General features: G+C 38.4%; 1 protein-coding gene across 11 annotated transcripts in view; it reads right to left on the bottom strand.

The window, feature by feature from the left end:
* The window catches only part of INPP4B (inositol polyphosphate-4-phosphatase type II B), a 294,090-nt gene that overhangs the window by 153,127 nt on the left and 119,340 nt on the right, over positions 1 to 21,623 (bottom strand). For all 11 annotated transcript variants that reach the window (XM_048074997.2, XM_048075001.2, XM_066996676.1 and 8 more), the window contains 2 exons: positions 5,040 to 5,158; positions 3,126 to 3,242 (listed from right to left, as the gene is read on the bottom strand). In XM_048074997.2, the coding sequence (XP_047930954.2) occupies positions 3,126 to 3,242; positions 5,040 to 5,158 (236 nt within the window). The remainder of the gene's footprint in view (positions 1 to 3,125; positions 3,243 to 5,039; positions 5,159 to 21,623) is intronic.

The following is a 21,623-nucleotide window of genomic DNA, read 5'->3' on the forward strand; positions in this document are numbered from 1 at the left end:
GTTCTGTTTTCTCCATAACAGAAGTAGTCTCATTCTATTAAAATGTCTCAATTACAGACAACCTGATACTGCCAAGATATAATTTCGATCAACATCAAACAGACATGCAAAGAAAGGGAATAGTGCAGCTAGTACATCCAGTGTGTAAAGCACAGTGAAGGTGATACCAGCTGCACAGTACTTAAATATAGTTAAGTTGCTCTTCTGATATAAATGCAAGTTAAATGACAGACAAGACTGAAGCTAACTACCTGTTTTCTGGTATAATCATTGCAAGGTTATTTATTTTTATTTTTTTTTTTAAAGGGCAGCAAAAATAGCATATCAGCAATGCAAAAAAATCTGGTTGTCTGTCACTAGGGAGCATACCCTTTCACTTTACATTATGACCTGTGTGTACAAGCTGAACAGTACCCAATTATTTCTGTGTTACAGCAAAGATCCAATTGGATTGAAAATAAGGCCTAATCCTTTTCTGTATAGACAAAAGCAGTTTAGGCAAAACACAAGAAAATTCTTTATCCTGTGAGGTACCTACTGCCCTTTCCCCACTTTCTCTACAATCCTCTGCTTGTGGCAGTAACATCCTGCTCAAAGTTTAACTAACACACAGAATTCACTTCTTTTAGTTTTGTTTAAATTACAAGAGAAATAAGAAATGAATAAGTATATTTCTGAACTGCAGTGTGGTGAGTGATATCAGCTACTTTGAAATGGTTAACTGAAATAGTAGGAGTAGAATAACTCTGACATTGTCAGAGTTCATTTTACTGTGGCTTTTTGTCCAATTTCTGCAAAATATTCAGCAGTTAAATCCAAGGTTTATTCTGCCATAAATGATCACTTAGATGAGCTGGAGACAAATATAACCAGCCTTGAAGCACAGCTGAGCATAGCACAGAACACCCAGCAACCTTGGATTTTCTTCGCCCCATGGGGATTGCCTGTGTTGGAGTTTGCAGGGATGGCAGGGCTACATGTTGTGGTCACAAGCTGTGGCAGCAATTTGCGTAAACCGAAGAAGCCAACTTTGTTGTAGCCTGGATAATTATAACTGTAAAGTCACAACGCTTGGAACAAGCTCTCTGCAAAACGGATGCATCCCACTTCTTGAATCATAAAACAAGCACTGAGCTCTGTACCACTGCAGCCACGCTAGTGGTAGTATCAAGCTAGCTCACTTAAAGCTGACTTTTATGAATGTAGATACATCTCCAGACTCAAAAAAGCCACCTGAACTAATAGAAAAGTGTGACAGCTTCCAGTTATAGGAAAGAAAGTCAAGCCATTAGTTTTATCCTTGCTCATATTCCAGGAAGTAAACAGAAGTCCAAATATTGCCACAAATCAAGTCCCAACCTGGGTGGCCCAGGGTCATTCACACATGCTGCAATATACCCTGATTTTGATCTCAGAGCTCATTTAATATTTTCTTACCTATATCCAGTTTTAAGAAAGCTCACTATTAAAAAAGGCTAAATGCACGTAAAACAGATGGCATTAACATTTTCCAATTTTAGAAGGAAAATTAGACTCCAGAGTCTTACGAGCTATGCTAATGTGATTCCCTGGGACAGACTCTAGTCCTATACTCAATTATAAGGAACAGTTGTAAAAGTTTCTTTAAAGTTCCTAAAAGCTATCAAATTATATTCATGCTCTAGACTAGATCTTTCATATGTAATTTGTCCTGTAGAATAGACAGTATATGCCTAGAAGAAAAGTACAGGGATAGGTCTACAAATCAAGTCCACTTTTTTGCCCTTAGAGATAGGATATTATTATCCATCATGCAGTCAGTCACAATAGCTTAAGAACTGGAAGGGATGGGACACTCTCACTTAACTCCTGTATCTGTCCATAGGTGACAATTCTATTGAAGAAACAGCAGATACAATTTTTAGCCCCTATAGTCTAAACCATAACCAAAAATTAAGTCACTCTCATTCTGAAAAGTGTACACTCCCCCTCCCCAGTTACTTCTAACAGAAAAAATACTGTAGTCTTTAAGTTGAAAGAAATCCACATTCTACAGCTAAAATACTCCACAGACTCCCATTAAAGAGAAGAACGAGGAGACAGAGCGAACCTGTTTGCTTGTGAATCTAAAATTTAAACAAACATATCAACTGTTTTCTATCTTAAAAAAATAGAGGTCCTCTAAACAGAACTTCACTCACATAAGCAGTTCAAAGACAGTCAGAAGTTACGCCTTCAATTTCCTTCTTATGGATAATGAATGCATACACAGGCATGACATGAGCTCATATAGTCTTTAATCAAATTGGGGGACAATTACAGATACATTAATAGCAATTCAGCTAATTAAATACAGGTTTCAAGGGCTGCTTCTAACGCCTATCAGCTGGAGTCCAGCTGTCAGACAAAAACCACAATTCTCTCATAGGTCCTATCATATCTTCGAGTTCTTTAAGTCTGTCCTAGATCACCCGGAGCACATAAAATGGCACAAGGTCTATGTCTGACACTTAAATCACTCAAATAGTCTCACTGACCTCCACGTATCATCTGAAATAACTGTTTCTCAGTGTAAGAAGCTGACATTGAAACCAAAAATGTATTACATTGGAATCCAAATGATTCACCCTTGGTAGTGGACACAGATAATTTTGGACCCTTAAGAATCAGTAATAGCAGGAGTCATAGTAGAGTTGCAGGTATCACCACCCAAGAGGTTAAAGTCAAAAATGACCATCCCCCTCAAACATCATGTTACAGGCTCTATTATTAACCTGGTTTTGTCATAAAAGTAAAATATGATCAAGAAAGATATTTCTGAAAACTTGGTGTTATCTCAGTCTATTCTGTATGTTCTCTGCCATCAAAAAGCACACAGAAGTAATCTTTCATTTGCCAGAAACATGTTCTGATTCATGTAACCAATGAAACAATAGCAAAGGGTCCGTTTTAAGCGCATGGTCCTCTTTCTCTATTCTCTAACATGGTAACAAAAAGCACGTTTTAGGTACAAGAGAAGAGCAAAACCAATTCTATACATGCTCATTTCTCTAGTATTTAAGCCTGCTAAAGAAAGCCGAAGAACACCACAGTGAGAAACTTAAATCCTCAATAAGATTTTGCAAAAAATGAAGTAAAATACTCACCGTGCCTTGAGATTTATCTTTGACATCGTAGACTGTTAGTTTTATTTTAGTCTCCTCATAGATGGGGTACTCCGGTGGGAATGTCACACCAGTCAAAAACAGTGGATCTCTTGTTCCCTGCGTAACACAAGTAAATATTCAGTAAGGTAACAGCTGTGCAGTATGTACCATGCCATTAGGGGTGCACGTACAGAAACAGTGAGCTCCTTAAAAGTAGTTAGTTGTTCATCTCTCTCTGCTGTAGAAATCCCAGTGTTACCCAAAACGAATAACACACTGGACAACTTCAAAATTTTTTCACAGTTGAAAAGAATTTGAGTGCTTCTGAAACAGAGTTCAGCAGCACGCCATCAAACAGTTCAGTCTGCAGGTATCAATATCTGAAATAATGATCTCTAATAAGCAGTGTCCTGTGATACTTTCAGAAAGTATTTCAAGATATACATTAATTTAAACTCATAAATAACATTTTTTAATTGTTTTTGTGTAAACTAAGTCACAATAAAATGTCTATAGAAATGCTACAGAAACCGTGTATTACATTAAGGATACTGATTTTTTTGAGGGGTTACAATTCCTTTCTTTGGATAGTAATAGACTAAGACAATGTTCCTACGTTTTGTAACATTAGGATCACATCTGAAGGCTGTACTAAGAAGTTACTGTATCATAATTTCAAATATACAAACAATTAAATTGATCATGTAAAATCTTTGCCTGTAACTTCACATTCAATTATAACCAAAAAACCCTCCCAAAGGTTACTAGACTAGTATCCTTAAATTCTCTAATAAGTGAAATAAAGTTTTTAGCATGATGAACATAATTTCACTTGCCAAAAATAGCTTTCCTGTGCCCCTGCCTCCTCCTCCCCCAAAGCTTGACTATGAAAGAAGCCAAGAGCCTTGACAGAAATTGATGGGTTTACTCATGCCCTCAAACGCGTCCTGTATCAGGAGATCATGTTAGGAAATGCATGCACTTCTATAAAAAAAAAAAAAAACACAACACTATTCTATCTTCCACAGAACATCATTCCAGACAGTCTGCAATGAAACGTACTGATCACATACAAGATATTTGAATTAAGCAGTTTCAGGACGGTTGGTGGCTGCAGCTATAACCATTTAATTAGTAGTTACATGGAATGAAGATCACAAAGAGCTCATGAAATATTCTCACTGTGTTTAAGTTAAAACAAGCCTTCGGTAAAGTAAGTTCAGGTGTGTATTTACAATAAGACTTCTCTGTTCTTAATGAATCTCTCCAGTAAATCAAGCAAGTTACACCTACATTGTCTGCTCAGACTTAAACAATTTTCCATGTAAACAGTTTTTGCTGTTTGTGACACTGATGAAACAGCCTGAGACAACTTGTGCTGTAATATGCAATTCAAGTTACTAATTATTTTATATGAATTCAAACGTAACATACACACTTTTCTAATAGTAGGCTAATATTTTTCAAGTTGCAAAAATGTCAACTTTCCAAAAGAGAAAAAATAAACCAAAAAACAAAGAATAAGACTACATAACGTGCCTACATTCTTCTGTAATTTAAAAATACATTCCATACACTTCACATTTAATTTAGCTTTATTTTGCATAGTCTTGCCCTTTCAAGAGCAACTACTCCCTGTTCAGTGTAGACCCATGCGTGAAGAAGCGGAGTATTTTCTGTGTCTCTGCTTGGAAAAACAGAGCTTTCATGAAAAGGCAAGTTCATTTCTAACTGTTTGTCCTGGTCAAATGCCAAGAACTACAGAACACTCCTAGGTATGCCCTGTTAACAGCCAGAGTGTGCTTGCCTTACTTAAGACTATGCACTAACTTGCTTTATTTCTCATTCACTTTCTAAAGAAAAAAGCAAGCAATTCATTAATCAACATGTTAATTGGATAAGAAAGACTCTCACCTCCACGATTTCAGTGCTTGAATACCTCGTCAAAATGTGCTCTGCTGGATGTACCACTGAGACTTGTATAAACGTATTCAGCTTCCGATCACGGGTAGCAGCCACTAGACCCTTGCATGCTGGAGACAGTACAAAAGAAAAATAAAATACTCAAAAGAAAACTCTGGGAAAACTCTGCCACAGGCACAGGACAAAGCAGACCACACTAGCTCCAGATCAAATCTCCAGAGACAAGCCGATTTAACAGAGGAAGTACCTTGGAAGTAACTTACAGAAATAGGAAGTCACATGCTGCAGAACTCAACTGAGATTTCGTTTCCACTAAAAATACTCACAGCTTCTGCAAAGCTCCCTGCCAGAGGCTCATCAGCTCCAGTATATGAATGCGCGCGCACATACCCACACACTCGCACACGTTGGGATAGTGGGTAATTTTACATAAGCATTCATTTGATTTGCCTCAAAATCTTAGCAGCCTGAAATGATCATCTCTTTTCTGTCAATTCTCACAGTATATGGCCACTTGAAAGACATTCTAAACCAGTTAAATGCTATCAGTCATTAGACTGGTTTATATAGTCTGACACCACATTACCAAGTTTTTACTAGAACTAACAGAGAAAAAAATCTACATACCTAAAAGCAGACAGCAAAATAACCAACTCTTGCCAGTGACTGGCATATACATGAAAAGTGTAGTTGTACTCTGGCTATATGACATCACCATTAAAACTCATTTTACTTGATAAATATGGAGCAATCCCATTCTTGTTTAATAATCCGTTCTTAACCTGGACTTATAGTCATACAGGTCAAGTTCACTCAGACTAAAATACCTCAAAGTCTTCTAGAAGAAAAAAAAGAGGGGGGGGGGGGGGGAGGGGGAAGGGAGGAGGGTGAAAGCACCAAAGAAGAAAAAAGGAGGGGGAAGAAACAAAAGCACAATTAATTGCTTTGCATAGAGGACATGTACTAACAGGGCATTGGCTCAAAAGCAAAACCCATCCACCTTACATTCAGTAACGAACACACAACAGTGAATACTGCAACAAGATTTATCCAGTGTTTTCTGCATTGCGTAAAACTACTCTGGGATCCTAGAATCCTGGGGGAAGAAAAGAAAAGCCTATGGTTTCGGAGAGGCTAATTGTCAAGAAATAGCTAGGGACATTTTCTAGGAGTCACTGCCAACCAGGGGCTTCCTCAAGTACAGCTGACCTTTAACTTTCTAAAGGTGAGGCAGATTATCCTCACAGTAAGCAAACCTGGTCTGATGAGAAGGCAAGGAAATCTCTGATGCACACAAAAGGCCAACTCAGCTTGGTTTGTACTTTTTTTTCCCCCTTTGGGCTTGCACCTGCTGATTGAGAATTAAATAAAAAAAACTGTCCAAAGGTGTTTTTTTTTTTCCCTACTCTTCCATAATGGGTTTAAAAGAGGACAAGAAAACAGTTAAATCCAACCTTCCACTTAAATCTAACCTTCATGGAATATTTTGAAGTTTCTGCTTTCGCACAAATTTCCAATGAAATCTGTCGAGTCTCAAACCAACCTTATCATAATTTGGCGGTAAAAGTAGGATAACAATAAAGGTTTGTGCACGATGGAGTCTTCATGAAGTAGCACCAGACTTGAATAGCAAGCGATTCTTTACCTCTAAGGCTCACCATATTTTTGAAAATACTCTAAATATCAGTAACATCTGATAGGACCAGCAGAATTATTTCAGTATATTTACTAAAAAGCACTTAAAACACAAAAGGTTGGGCAGACACCTGCCACTTTGAACTATAGCCTTTCTGAAGCTCATCGCAAGACCTTGAAATGAGAGTCTGCCAGCAAACACACCTGGCATAATGAATTGGTACCAAATCATCAGAACTTCCACCTGCAGCCATTGGCACCTGAAATCCTGGTCTTACACCACCATCCAATCCTTAAATGGCTATTCCACTCTGTAATCCTGCTTTCAGAAGGCAGTGCATTAGGACGTGCTGTTTCAAAGGAACAACAAGAGAGCTGATGTTCACTACCAGAACCTGGAACACCAACAAACATTCAGTCAGATTTTCCACAGCCATCACAAAGAAAGGCTAGCAAGCTCACATTTCAGTGGACCTCCAAAGATGACAGGAATATATAAGAAGATAAACACAGAAAAAGCCAAACTTTGTGGGGAAAAAAAAAAAAAAATACAGAGGCTCTAGCAAGAACCCTACAGCTGAAGTCTTGTAAAAAGTACTAGTGCATGGTGAACAAAGGTAAATCCCTCAATAAATGAAAGCTTGATTTACCTGTGGGATATCTCAAAAACATTAACCAGATAGGACTAAGTTTTCTATCAGCCTATTTGTACAGGCTTTTATGCTTATGAAAAACTTTAAAAGATAGGAAGAAGGCTGTACTAAGTGGTCACCATCTTGGCAATATCTGAGCACAGGAGACCATTCATTTCTATGACTGTAAGGAAACCCAGTCAGTAAATCATTTCCTCGTAAACAGGCAGCCCAGCAACATGATCTGGAATTTTACTGGATACAGTTGACATGAAAATAATTCATCTGCATACCTCCAGTTGGGAGGATCAGTACAAAGTATCACAAGTCTCTAGGAGCCCCCAGTGCAGAAAGATAAATGAAATAAAATGAAACACTCATTTACTGTGCTGACAGTTATTTGTGCCTACTGTGACATGGGGCTACTGCTGCTCACAGCCACCCTTCAGTCAGAGAAGATCCTCAATAAGATTGTCACTGGCAGAGAACAGAAGATTTGGAGTGACACAGAATGTGTCAGTTTGGGCACTACAGCACATCACTTCCCTTAAAAATGCCCCGAATGACATGTTTAACAAAACGTAAGGGCTTCTTCTTAGCTGATACCAAAGAATAGGAGAAGTTTGTTGTATCTTACTCACATCCTGGTTAGTTATACAGCCCCGCTTGGAATTATTGCCCCTTGAACTATTTTACAGGCAGCACCTCTGACAATCTTAAGTCTTCCCAAAGAAACAGGCAACACTCTTTGCACAGGTTTAACATTACATGGCTGTGCAATAAAACACAAGCTGGACGCTCTGAATTTAAATAGATCTGTTGAATGTGACTGACAAGTTATTCAAAAAGTAACGGATGAAAATACAAACATGAAATGCAGAGCCAGGCTGTTTTCTTAACACAGTGAAAGCAGGTAACCTAACATTAATATACTTCACACTATAACCTACATCCAAGCAGACCATATACTTAGGTCACACTACTTTTCAATACTTCACTATGCTTGAATTAATTCTGGAAAAACTCATCAACAAAACTCAAGGAACTGAAGTGACAGCTTGTACTTACATGCCAAAGTTATATGAATCTACTCATTGTGACTGTTGACTCAGTGTGTAAAAGCCTGAGTCATCCATTCCCCTGGTGATCCCATCTCGGCTGAGCCTACCAGTGTACAACGAATGTTTAAGGAAGAACTGCATTAGGAATAATTTATGTTTTCGTATCAACAAAGAACAAGTTAAGCTAGCAGGAAGAAACCATTCCTCTATGTAACAAAGAAAAAGAAGGAAAAAGACAGCAAGGGAATCACTACGTGTGGAACAAGATGCAAGGCTGAATGGAAACTGCATTCTGGAATACATTTTCAAATATATGTTTATGTATTGTGCAAAATGCTATGGTCTACGTATAAAACTGTCTTACCATTTAAAATACCTTAAATCATAAAACATTTAATCATTGGTATCATTCAACACTTATTTCTAAAGAATAAAAGCAAAGTGAATATTAGTTACTGTTTCATTTTCACTGCTGTAGCTGTTCTATGATTAAGGCTACAAAATTATTCACAAATCCCAGTAAACAAGTGCTCCTTCTCTACCACTCATGCCTATACATTGTCACGCACGCTCTGCTACCACGCATACAAGCTGCGTGTGCAGTAAACACAAGCTGGGTAAGAAGATGTTTACTTCCTGACTTCTACCCTGTGCAATATTTCCCTGATATCCCTCACGCAAGTCCTTCATGATGCACACTACATGCTGCTAGCTGCATTCTTCATCCTTCTCCACCTGTGTGCACAACGCATGCAAAGACAACACGAGGGAATAAGTGGTTACTGCTTGGCCAGAACCGAACTATGCTGCAAGCAGCAGAACCTTGCTTCATGTTTTTAATGACAAAGACATGGTGGAGGGAGAATTTTCTGAAAACGTTACTGGTATAGAACAGAGAACAGGGGAGAAAGTCTAAAAAATATATACTAAAGGAGAAAGGGAGCACTAAAGGAGAAATAGTCTGGAAATTACTCAGCTACCTTCCCTGAAACTACAATGATTCTGACCAGGTGTTCAACATGGCTCCAAGCAGTGAGTCCACTGGAGCCAGAAGAAATGAATCTGGCAGAGAAATGCGCAGATGCAGCATCTCCCAGAACTGAAAAAGCTCCAGCAGCTGGAACAAGCTACGTGGGCAGAGACAAAGACAGACATACTCTGCTCGGAGTTGTTTGGGAGAGAAGCCAAGGACTAGACCAAAAATTGGGAAATAGCATTGACTTTGCAATGTTTGTACATGTTGGACAGTGGGGGAAATAACAACACATTGGTGAACGTCTTACCAATCTAGGGATTCACAGAGTCCGTGTATTATCCAACATTGTAATTAGTGAGGTAGCTTTTTCTCTAACCAGTGGCAGAAACAACCCAATTTCCCATGACTTCATTCCTTCCCATTTTCCAAACCCAGACAGATGCCAAGGGGCTGCCAAGGGAGAGGAATTAACCACTATCCCCGTTTTCTCCACAGCATGCTATTTTGTATGCACTTGGAACAGAAGATCAGCAGGATCTGAAGATAAGTGGCATGGGAGAAGCCTGTGTCTCACATAGACATATATATGTGAACATCATGTTCAATTATTTTTTTTCCATTTCACTGGTATTACAGCCGCATTACTATCCCAAAGCAACTTAGTTTATAAATAGTAACGTACAGCCTGTCTTTATAGACTAATTAACTGAGGTGCAGCGATTCCTTAGTGGGCAAAAGGACACATTAACTAAGAGCACTGCACAATCAGACTTGTGCAACGTGTAACAGTGAAGTGTACATTTTATTTTCCTCCACCCCGGGGGTGGTATAAGAGAAGAATGCCTGCAAAGCCGCTGCTCCAGCCTCCACTGAACACACACCGCTAACCAAGGTTGGTGAGAAGATACCTCCAGCCAGGCACACAAAGGTTTCAGAATAATCCCAGAATAATCCAATTTCTGAATCTACAGGAAAACTTTGGCCATATTTGATTTAGGATTGTAAAGGCAACTGCAAGAGGGAAAAGAACAGGAGAGAAATGCGTCCTCTGTACCTCAAAACATGCCTGAAAGCAACCGAGGCAAGTGTTTGAGGACTGCTATTAACTCAGAATGGTGTTAATGACCACCTCATCAGCTAGTGTCCCACAATTAGTTTGTTTTTTTTTTTTTTTTCGTAATCATAAATACTACTAACTGGTTATCCGGTTTATGTGCCAGCAGCAATGCTTCAGTTTACTGGTGGGTAAGAACACCTCTACCTAGGGATTAGAAAGAACAGACACCCACACTACGAAGAAGTTACTCCCACAGCAATTTGCCATGTGGACTCCCAGTGAAATTCACAGCATAACCCTGAGTATTAAGGAAGGAGTGTCTATAGAAATGAAGATGGTATTTGGATCATGCATTCAAGTAGAGCTCCATTGATTTTTACCTAAAAAAAAAAAAGCTCTAAGATCACATTTCCTGTCTCTGGGAGTGAGAGCCTTGTGTATGAAAATAAAACACCTATCTGTTCTCTGCAATGTACAGCTGGTTCCTAAAGTAACCTAGCTGCATCACAAGGAAATGCACATACATAATACAGTTAAGTATCCTTCATGGATGCTTGTAATTAACAGTGGGAATAAAATTTCTACCAACAGTCCAAGGAAAAAAGATGATGAGAAAGTTGTATTAGACAAAACAAAGATATCTATGAAATTTCTACAAATACAGGTTTAAAAAAATCAAAACAATATTAGCAATACTCACTGTAAGTAATATCTCACTATGCTATGTAGAAAAACATCAACCATTACCCACCTAATTTGCAGCTTATTGAATACAATTATTCAGGAATCATTGAAATAAGATAGAATCAAGGGCTGCTGGGAGAAAGCGCTGTATGCTGATAGGATAAGTGATCATGCCCAGGAGTCAAGATGCAAGCTGTACTCAAGCCATTTGCATAGGAAATGATAAGACCGGTTGGAATTATCACTGAATACCTGAAGTGTTGAATTTCAGGACAAGATCTGCCCACTCCGGGTTTTGCAGTACTAGAGAAATGTCAGTTTGTATTTTGTGTTTTACTCTAAGTTTCATGGTGGAATAGAGCATCAAGTATGGAACTTTTGAACCGTATCCTACTTTCTCCAAAAAGCTAAAATAAATGCCAGGGCTTAGACCATAACTTCACACTGCTGATACCAGCAGCAATAATAGTCATTTCCTGAGCGTGGGTTTCAATTCTTCTGACGTGTTAGAGCAGGCCTTTTTTCATACTCCTTCCTTACCATTCAGCCTAGACAACTCCAGTTATTTATAGAGCATAATCATCATAGATGCAAGAAACTCAGGAATCTGGCTGACTGGATCAACGTACAGCTCACAGGCGTTGTATTGTCACTGAAGAAGGGAGAGCGTGATTACTTGTGTTAACCACCCATTCTGTGCGACTTACATTTGGGTCGTGCAGTTAATCCGTTACTAACTTGTTAGATGATCTGCTCCAACACACACACTGCTAGCAATCGCACACCTCCAGCTGGATTTACAGTCGTTTGTAACTGACTTCTGCTACCTCTGTGTTCTAGACTCATCTACACACTGGCAAGGTCACAGAAGTCATTTTCTAGCTTTGCTCAGAACAGCTGGTTTCTTAAGTCATGAAGCAGAGAATAAACTGCTCTGGATCTGTATTTTTCATCACCTTTAACTTTGGAAACTCAAGAGTACCTTTTTCATACAGTGCCATATTCAGTTATAAAAGCGTAATTGTTTCAAAAAATATTACATTTCCTTATTAAGCACACTGTGCATATAACAGTATAGTTCTCAAATGCTGTAGTAGTCTAGAGCCAGCAAAGCAGAGTTTTTTCTCATGTTTTAGGTTTTTAGTTATCATCTATACCTTCTGTCCAAAGCTATTCTGATCACGGCACAGTCTATTAACAGTGTTTTTGCTCTGCCCTGAAGGTGACTTCAGTTCTCTGGTGATAGTAATGAGGAAAGGGGAAAAAAAATGCTTGAAGACAAAAAAAAATTGCTATGCATAACTACATTCCGAAGTATATTTCATATCAAAATCTATTTTGATAAGAATCCACTGCTATTCTAAGGCTGAAATTTATTTTGGCATTGTTGGCATTTTAGAATGCCACAGAAATGTTCAAATGTCTGGGAAACAGAGTTAAATACCGCTTCCCCTTTCACCTTTTCCCAATATTGTCATATCAAGTATCTAATTAAGTTTAAAAAAAAAAAAGTAAACTTGCTGTAATTTCAGATTTCCCACTATCCTAAAAATAGTGATTACAAGTTTAAGCACCAGCTGAAGCATTAGAAGAACAGCAAATAATACAGAGACTTCCTTTTTTATTTTAACTATGAATTTCTTTATACTGTAAGCTCACAGCAAGTGTCTCTAACCTGTTACAACTTCTCCCAGATTTTGTAAATAAAATAGATTCTGCTCATTCCTAACTTTCTCCATCTTCGCAGAAATTTATAAATTCACAAAAATATATCAGCAACACTACCAGAATATTAAAAGAAACAAGGTACCAAATCTCTTTCATGGGAAGTTTTCAGTCAGCCCCATCTCTTTTTATTATAGCAGCGTACGTGGCTTACTTTGACATAAGCATTAATACAGTGCTATACCAGTTGTCAAATGAAACATTGTGTGGTTTTGATCCTCAGTGCACAGTATTACTTTACAATGCTGTAGAGAGAATCTTTTCCCCCTAATATATAAAGAAAATGCAGCTGTTCTTTATCCTTACTCTAAATCCATGTCTTCACATGCATCCTTACGATGTATGTTCAGGCTTGGTAAATAAAGAAGCTTCCCTTCCAAAATAAAGCACTGCAATCAAGCAACACAGAGTCCAGCGACTATGGCAGACAGCAACCTTCAGAAAGTACTTGGAAAACAACATGAAGTCTTTTAGTGAGCTTCTTCACTACAGTACAGAACACAACTGCTCAATGGAGCTTTAATTAACTGAGACACACTCAATTCTAAATAGAAATCAAGCTACAGGAAACCAGACTTCAGCACGGACTGATCCAACCTGCTTCCTAAGGACATTGTACAGCCTGTGCAAGACCTTAGGATCCCACAAGTACACTACTGTGAACACCCAAGGTAGATGATGTTGATATTGACATGAGTACACCTAAGCAATAGCGCACTTTCAGTGGCTACCATAAAGGACGCCTCTTTCACATAAACTTTCCTGAAGCCAGCTCTCTCATGAATTATCTGGAAACCAGCTATGCAGCCATAGCCCTTTAGCCCACAAGAAACTGCTAGTGAATACCATATTCATTTATTCTTCAAATAATAATGTTACATAATAAATGTATGAAGAAATATTAATTAAGGGTTAAAAGAATCTTCATGTGTCTCTGTAGAGTTATCTCCTGTGGATCTGAAATTTTAATCCAGAATGAAGTAGGTATTGCTGCTCTTCACCACAATGGGAGCACACTCATCTTAAAGTCGAGAAGACTGCTAGCCCATTTTAGTTTTAAAGTAAGTTCATTCAGAGTCTCTACAGCCAACAATCCTCACCTTACCAGGTGTTAAGAATTCTAGTGTTCAAACAATATTAAGACCAAATTCTTCTGAGTTCATCACAATGAAAACCCGTTCTCATCCAAACCCTCAGAAATCAATCTTAAATACAACAGAGAGGATGTCTGATTAAGTTGTCAGCTCTAACTTGTTTTGAGCATCTAAACAATATTTCACAAGATATTCAGGCTTTTTTTTTTCATTTAGTTCAATTTATCTCATTTCAGCTTTATACTTCACATAGCTGGGAAGAACCACACTTAAAACATGGTTAATCACAAAAATTTAAGTGTCCATAACAGTACTAGAAACTTTATTATCAGAGGGGGCGAGCAAAACCATGAAGAAAAACATTTTTTAAGTATTTTGTTTGTTTTGAACCAAGTCCTTCCAAGCACCTCAGATAGCCTGGTGTGCTTGTAACAGCCACAGCAGCCATGCTGCATCCAGCATCATGTGGGGTTTGCAGCGCTTCGAATATAATTCCCATTCTACCATGGCCCACAGGGAGACTTCATTTTCAAGTCAAATCTCACTGTAGAACATGCATTTCAAAACTTCCAAAAATAAGTACATCTATAACTAATGTGTTCAAAAGGGGAGGATGACTTCAGTCTTTGATTAATTAGATATTTTTCTTTTTATAGAACTTCTGTTCCCACATATGAGGATTAAAAAAAAGTCCACTGGGAGATGTTTTATAACATGAAAGTATTATCGCAATTATTTCTATAGGCATATTTAGAGATGTATTTAACAACTGCCATTTGAAAGACAAATGTTCAGTTAACACAGTGCAGTACCATTAAGAACCATAGAAGAGCTATGGTGCTTTGAGTAATTTTAAAAGGTTCTGTTAATAATTATTGGCCTAGCAAAACCCAATTGTTTCATGGCTGTTTAGTTATTACCATTCTGCACAACTCTTGCTGTGCACGAACTACATAACTACTGTAATCTGTAAATGATTTCTTTGCTATTTGTCTCCTTAATTATCTAAACCCTTTTGGAATTATAAGGTGACTATCTTCAAACAGAACAAAACACGAGGAAAGAGATAGGAGGAAATCTCCAGAGAACTCTTCACTAAGTGTTTTGCCGACTGGGCTAAAGATTAGAAAACACCAACTGCAAAAAGTGACAGCAAGAAGTCAAGAGAAAACTCACAAAAAGCCAGACGGCCACAAGTGGGTTTTCAACAGAGTACTCTAAGCCTTCACACACCTGCTGCCTAACTCTGGAGGCATTGAAAGTCTCCAGATATTTAAGCTTTCAACTGCAAGAGGTCCCTACATGCCCACAGGTCAACTTCTGGGCATGTCCCAGTTGCATTCACGATGCTGAGCATCTCTGAGCCCATCTCAGGCCCTGTCAAAATTTGCAAACCCCGCACCTATCTTGACAGTCTCAGGCTGGCAGGTAGTGGCAGGGCACAGCTGCTAGTCCACACTCCACAAAAACATCACCACTGATTTCTTTCACAACACACCCAGCGGGAAGGCTGAAGGAGAAATGGTGCCAGTGTCCCCTTTTAATTCAGTAAAAGCACTGGACCAGAAAGAGGTCAGATGCAGGTCGGATCCAGGTTTATCGTTCTGCATACCTCTACTTTAGCAGCTACAAACCACAGAAATTCATCAATTATCACTCAAGAGAAAGTGCATATAAGTAGACCTTCAAATCTTTCTCTTGAAGACATCCCACCTTGATTAGAAAAACAAACAAACACACAGAAAGAAAGGAAGAGTTATTGCCAGCAGGGGTAGAGGGGACCTGGGTAGGAATCTGAAAGGCAATTTCTGTATTTTACATTAAATTGTCACTCACTTTGGGTCAAGGGCACAGCCACTGTCCTCTGAAGAGACTCCAGAACTCGGGGCCAGCCCACCCAGGAAAGGGCTTTAATCATTAGGCAGTCATCCTCAGCTTATTTCTCTTGCACTCAAACTCATCCTCAACTCTTATGAGTGGAAAAAGGGGGAAGAGTTTCGGTTGAGAGTAAAAAGTGTCCATTTGAATTTTACTCCTGGCCAACACTGCTGTAAATACATCGAGTAAACATTTTTTGCTCTGTTTGCATTTTACAAGCATTCCCACTAGTAAGTCTCATCTGTGAGAACATACAGGAAAAAAAAATCTTCACATGCAAATATACAAAACAAGCATTAGAATGAGCACTGATCAGCTAGTATCCCAGGCCACACCCAAAGAACTTTAATTTCACATTTGCTCAACTATCTCTGGTTCCAACTTGCTCCTTGCCCAAGAAGCAAAATAATTCATGCTGGTGTCAAACCCTTATCTGAAGCACACTAAACGTACCATAAAATATTTCGTAACAAAGCAAGAGTTAAAACTTAAAACTGCTCAAGTTCAGATGGATTACAGTTTTTGAAGCTTAATTTCAACATAATTATAAGAGGTGGTTTAGAGATCCTGAATAATTTCTAGATCAAGGCAACAGATACCTTAGTAGCACCATATGGTACAGAACATTGTGATAGTCAATTGCAAACCAGTCAACTAACAGCAAGCTCTGAAGGGCACCCAAAATCCTATTGCCGAGTTATATGACAAACATCTATCAGAGATCCCAGAAATATTTTGGTTAGAAAGGACCTCTTGAGCTCCAGTCCAACATCCGTGTCTACGCAGGGTGACCTACAGCAGGATGCCCAGGACCACAGTCAGTCAGGTTTTGACCATCTTCAAGGATGGAGACTCAACAGCCTCTGTATGCATCCTATGTTGTGCTGGGTCAACCTCACAGTAAACAAACAAAAAAGTGGTGTTTTTGTTTTGTTTTTATTATGATTGATTTTTTTGTGTGTTTTAACTTGCATCCATTGTCTCTTCTTCACTGAGGAGAAGAATCAGGCTCCCTCATCTCCACTGTCTCCTTCCAGTTATTTATACACCTTGATAAGATCCCCTAAACCTCTTTTCTCCAGGTTGAAGAGTCCCAGCTCATGGGATAGGATGCTCCAGCTCCCTTAATCATGAATGTTACTTCTTGCTTCCTAAATTATTCCAATAATTCTGTCCAATTATTCAAAAACACAATCTCTTTCTTGTACCTACCCAGCAGAACTCCCAGAACCATAAGGGGCATTGGACATCAGCAGAGAAGGCTAACATTTCAGCTACTGAAGCACAAAGAAAAAAAAAATTGTATACATAGCGAAGATTGCTTAAGAGCCATTTTTATTAAGTAGAACTACAGTTCAAAATTTTACAGCTACCCGATTTTGTAGTTTGATGAAAAAAAAAAAAGCCCTTGGTACCATTAAGTGTAGTTTTAAAGGACTTATAAAAAATGTAGATTATTCTTAGTAATGCAAACTGCAGAGTAGACTAACATTCATCACTGAAAATATTCTGCAAGCACTCTATGCCTTCTAAGCTTCTCTGACAACAGCAGCATAGTTTAAAAAGAAAAATAAAAAAATTATGTCCTGAACAGTTAAAAAGAGGTTGGGAAATGTTGGAAGACGACAGAAGTGCCAGAACTGCCATCCAAAACTCTGTTGTGGGTAAGCAAGTCTTACAGAGCTTTCTGTAAGAACAAAGAACACCTCATCCTGAGTTGGCTCATTGCTCTCTGTGTATAAATGTCTGCAAAAGAAATTGTTCTCATTAAGGATCTAAATAGCCCTCTGCATTCAGATCTGTTTCCTGCAACCACAAATCAACCAGTTATGGACCTACCCCTTGTTATGTGTCAGAGAGGGCACATCACCATCAGGTCATAATAAGAGCTGTACCTTGCAGAGATGCTGGTCACACCACGGGAGAGTGGGCTGACTGCCAGCCTCAGCTAGGAAGATGCTGCCCAGGAATGTTATTTCCACAGCAGAGAACTGCTAGGTAAGCTGTCATCGTCCCCTGCCCAGCTCAGCCACCCGACCACACACACTTCTTCCACTCACTCTACTCCATCAGTCCAGCACCCTAAAGGTGTAACAGACCCTGTGCATGCACACCCACACCCCTCCCAAACCAAGGCTCAGTGCATGAGATCTCAGTGGCCCATGTGGAAATCATGCTAGAAAGTCTGAAGATAGTCACGAGAGAACGGGGTTCAAAAACTGAACTGCGAAGAGTGCATAAATTGGCAAGACAAACAGGAGAAAAGTACGCACAGTAGGTGATGTATTTTGGGGGAAAAGCAGGATGAGAAAAATATTAAGGAAAAAAGAACAGCATATGCCAAAAATAACTTCTCTTTAGCTTAATGATCTTTAATCGTACATTGTAATGAAGTAGTTTAAAAATACCCTGGAAACACAAGTTTTCAGTTACATTGGAATAATTTAAAAGTTTATGTCACATTCACTAGAACGCCTAATACTTTAGAAATCAAGCATTAAGCCTGTAAAAATACTAAGGGACAAATTAAGGTACCTACTGAGCTTATTTTTTTTTTAAAAAAAAAACATAAGTTACAAATTAATAAGCCCAATTTTGACTGAATCACATCAAATGTCTACCTATATCAATAAATTCTTAAATAACTTACTCTTTTCCTAAGTAACTTTCAATAAGCTTCACAAGTTACCATAAAGGTTTCTGATTCTTCGAGTATTTTAGCTGAGAAGCTAGAAGTAGGTCAGGAGAACAACATGAGTACCCACATAAGGGTAAGAAGCGGGGTAGATTAACCCATGCTAAGACTGAGCTGTTGTAGTTCCTCTGTTTCCAGCACCCAGCCTCACTGTGGCACTGAGCTAGTACTCAGCCTCACCGAAAACTTTAGAGCAGCAATTCAGCCTTACCCCTTAGAAACTCTGGATACAAAAAAACCTGAAATACAGGAATTAACATTTTTCACATCTACAAGAATGTGTGAGGTAGACAAACATACCATTTTCAATACCAAGAAGAAACATTTTACTGAGAAACCTTTCAGTTTCATTAAAGATCTGAAAAAGAAAGGTCCTCCGTACTCTTATCCTCCTCATTCCATGGCCATATAAGTTCAACAATTTTCTATCTCTGGCACAATTTCAGAATTTGTACATTTCTGACAGAATTTAATCCTATTATCTGTTGCATCACTTGAGCACTCAGTTGATAAAACCCTGTCTCTCAGAACAGTTAAAATCCATAAAAACCTTTCAAGTGTTAAATAGCTTTTCAAATTCAGGTATCTACAAACTCCTCTCTAAGCAGATTAGCCGTAACTATTCAAAATTTATCTCTAGATACATTTATATCACAACATGTGAGAGTCACTGTGGTATAATCTTTATTCTATTAGATTTAAAAGAAAATGTTTCTCTTAGTCACATCCCTGATTGGTACACGTTCGTATTTACATGACTGTCATCTCGTTTTGCCTGGTAGCTCAAGGAAAAAAAAAAAAGTATGAAAAGCAAAAGCTTACAGAAACAGGAGATATTTAAACATCATAGAACCGAACAAAACTGCCTGAATACAGTTTGCACCTGGGTTTACTTATATTAATACCCCAAAACATCCTCACACTATTTATGACTCCTATTAGGATGTTAGCAGCTGCTCTGCTCCATCACACCAAATGTGCTGAATCAGTATGATCCACCTGACATTAGTGGCTCATCACGTGCTCTGACCCACTGCAGAGCAAGTACACATCCCTGCAGTTAAACCCACCATGGTGAATAAGTGCCGCATAGCAAGAAGTAATACAGAATTTTAATCTCTCTAACCTGCAGAAACTGAATTTAAAGAAGTCGTAAGTGCTTCGCAAGTATCATTAAGTAGCAGTGGATATCAGCAAGTTGGAAGCATATCCATGACCACTTCTATAAATAATTACTTATTAACACAAACTAAGTAGACAGAGTTAGCAAAAATGACTAATTCTGTACTAAACATAATGGGTTGTCAGCCATGAAACATTTCCATGTATGGAACAAATATCTTTCTCTAATTATATTCTACACAGAAATATATATATTATATATTCTCCCTATACAATATATATTTTATATATTTATTTCTATATATAAATACTAATATTAAAAGGGAGAACTTTTCAGATTTTCTCAACATGTGAGGAACAAGCAGACCCGTAGCTGAGCAGCTTCCCAAGTTTCACTACTGAAAATTTCAGAGTCCCTGCATAATCAGCAATATAATTGAGATTAATCTTTAAAGACTGTGACAGCACTCTGTTCTCTGGGTGCAATGCAAATTAAGACAATCCCCACCCCAAAGAGCTAAAAGTCTAGATTTCCAAAATGACAGCAGTGCCTAAAGATACAGATTTGAAAAACCAGCCTCATTCTCCAGAACTCAAACACAGCATTATCTCGAAAAAATGAATAAGGATATGAGTTTTTGAAAGGAGTATGGTTTGCAGTTTCATGGTGTTATTTTGTTTTTTATTATTATTTGTTTGGTTGGTGTTTTTTCCCCTTCATTTTCTGATTTTTTTTATTTTAACTTTCCAGTATAGAGAACATATTCTTGAAAGATGGTTTAATGTAGTGAACACTGTACGCTGGTACAGTACGTTACGTGGGGGTGGGAGGGAAGGGTGGCAGAACATAATGAATCAACTAATACGACAGAGAAATGGAGAATGCAGGTTGGCACTGCCAAGTGGAATGGGACTTGAATGAGACTGAGTATGTTCATAACAGTTGAGTCAGACAAGACTAAAAGGTGGCAGTGTTTTAAAGGGAAAACATCAATACTTTTTTTTCTTTTAATATTTCAACAGTGACATTATGATTACCTCATTACATCAAAACTGTCTAAAATTACCAAGTCATACTGGTAAGATCCAGCCAGTGTTGGCAACACCATTGATAAAGATATCCCTTTTTCTTGGACAGGGTAGGAGGCATGTAAAATTCAAGAGTGTTGCTGTACTTTTAAAGAGGCTTAAAATGACAAAGGAGCAGAGCTTGAGAAAGCTGTCTATAAAAAAACAGTTCTTTCAGTTGGGCAAGGGCTATGACAACCCCAAAATCTTTGTCAAAAGCTGACAAAGTACTGTGGGAGGACAGGTGGATAAAGAGGATGTGGTATCTCAGCAAATCCATCCTCAAATCACTTTTCATCAGTGCTCACATAATGCCCGCATATCATATAGAAAGTTTGTTTTGAGTTCCACAGAATGAAAGAAAACACTAAGGGCTTTACCCTCCTCCGTAAGTGACTGAACATCACTTAGCTCTAGGCGACGCTGCTTATTCATTTGATCGATGCACATCATCCTGCTCTATCACGAAACACTGCTGAAAAGGAGAGGACAGCATGACATGAAAGGTGAAGGGCATTCACTTGCTTGGAACTCTTCTGGTTGCACTTCTTGCCTCAACAGCACACAAGTCTCTTATCTCAAGTTCACCTGTGTAAGGTGGGAAAAAACTTCCAAGGAGTTACTTTTAAAACATGGCAACTCTGATTGTCAAAACCACTCAAAACATGCCCATTATACTAGGCCTGAAATTGGTACCTCTTTGGAAGGGGTCTTTTGTGTCTAAGTTCATCATAGCAATTAGGACTTGCTAAGAATAAAATGCATTTTCAGCATCTTATGATGCAGTGCAAAAGCCCCAAAACAGCCTGAAGCCCAAACAAGCAATTCCCAGAAGAAAAGAGAGGATTCCTTCCAATCATATGACATCTTTGCTACTTAGTTGTTCTGTGCAAATTAACTCATTCTTCATCTACTTTGTTATTGGGATGAAGCAGAATCCCAATGCTG

Source organism: Anser cygnoides, chromosome 4 (assembly GCF_040182565.1).
Source record: "Anser cygnoides isolate HZ-2024a breed goose chromosome 4, Taihu_goose_T2T_genome, whole genome shotgun sequence".
Lineage (NCBI taxonomy): Eukaryota > Metazoa > Chordata > Aves > Anseriformes > Anatidae > Anser > Anser cygnoides.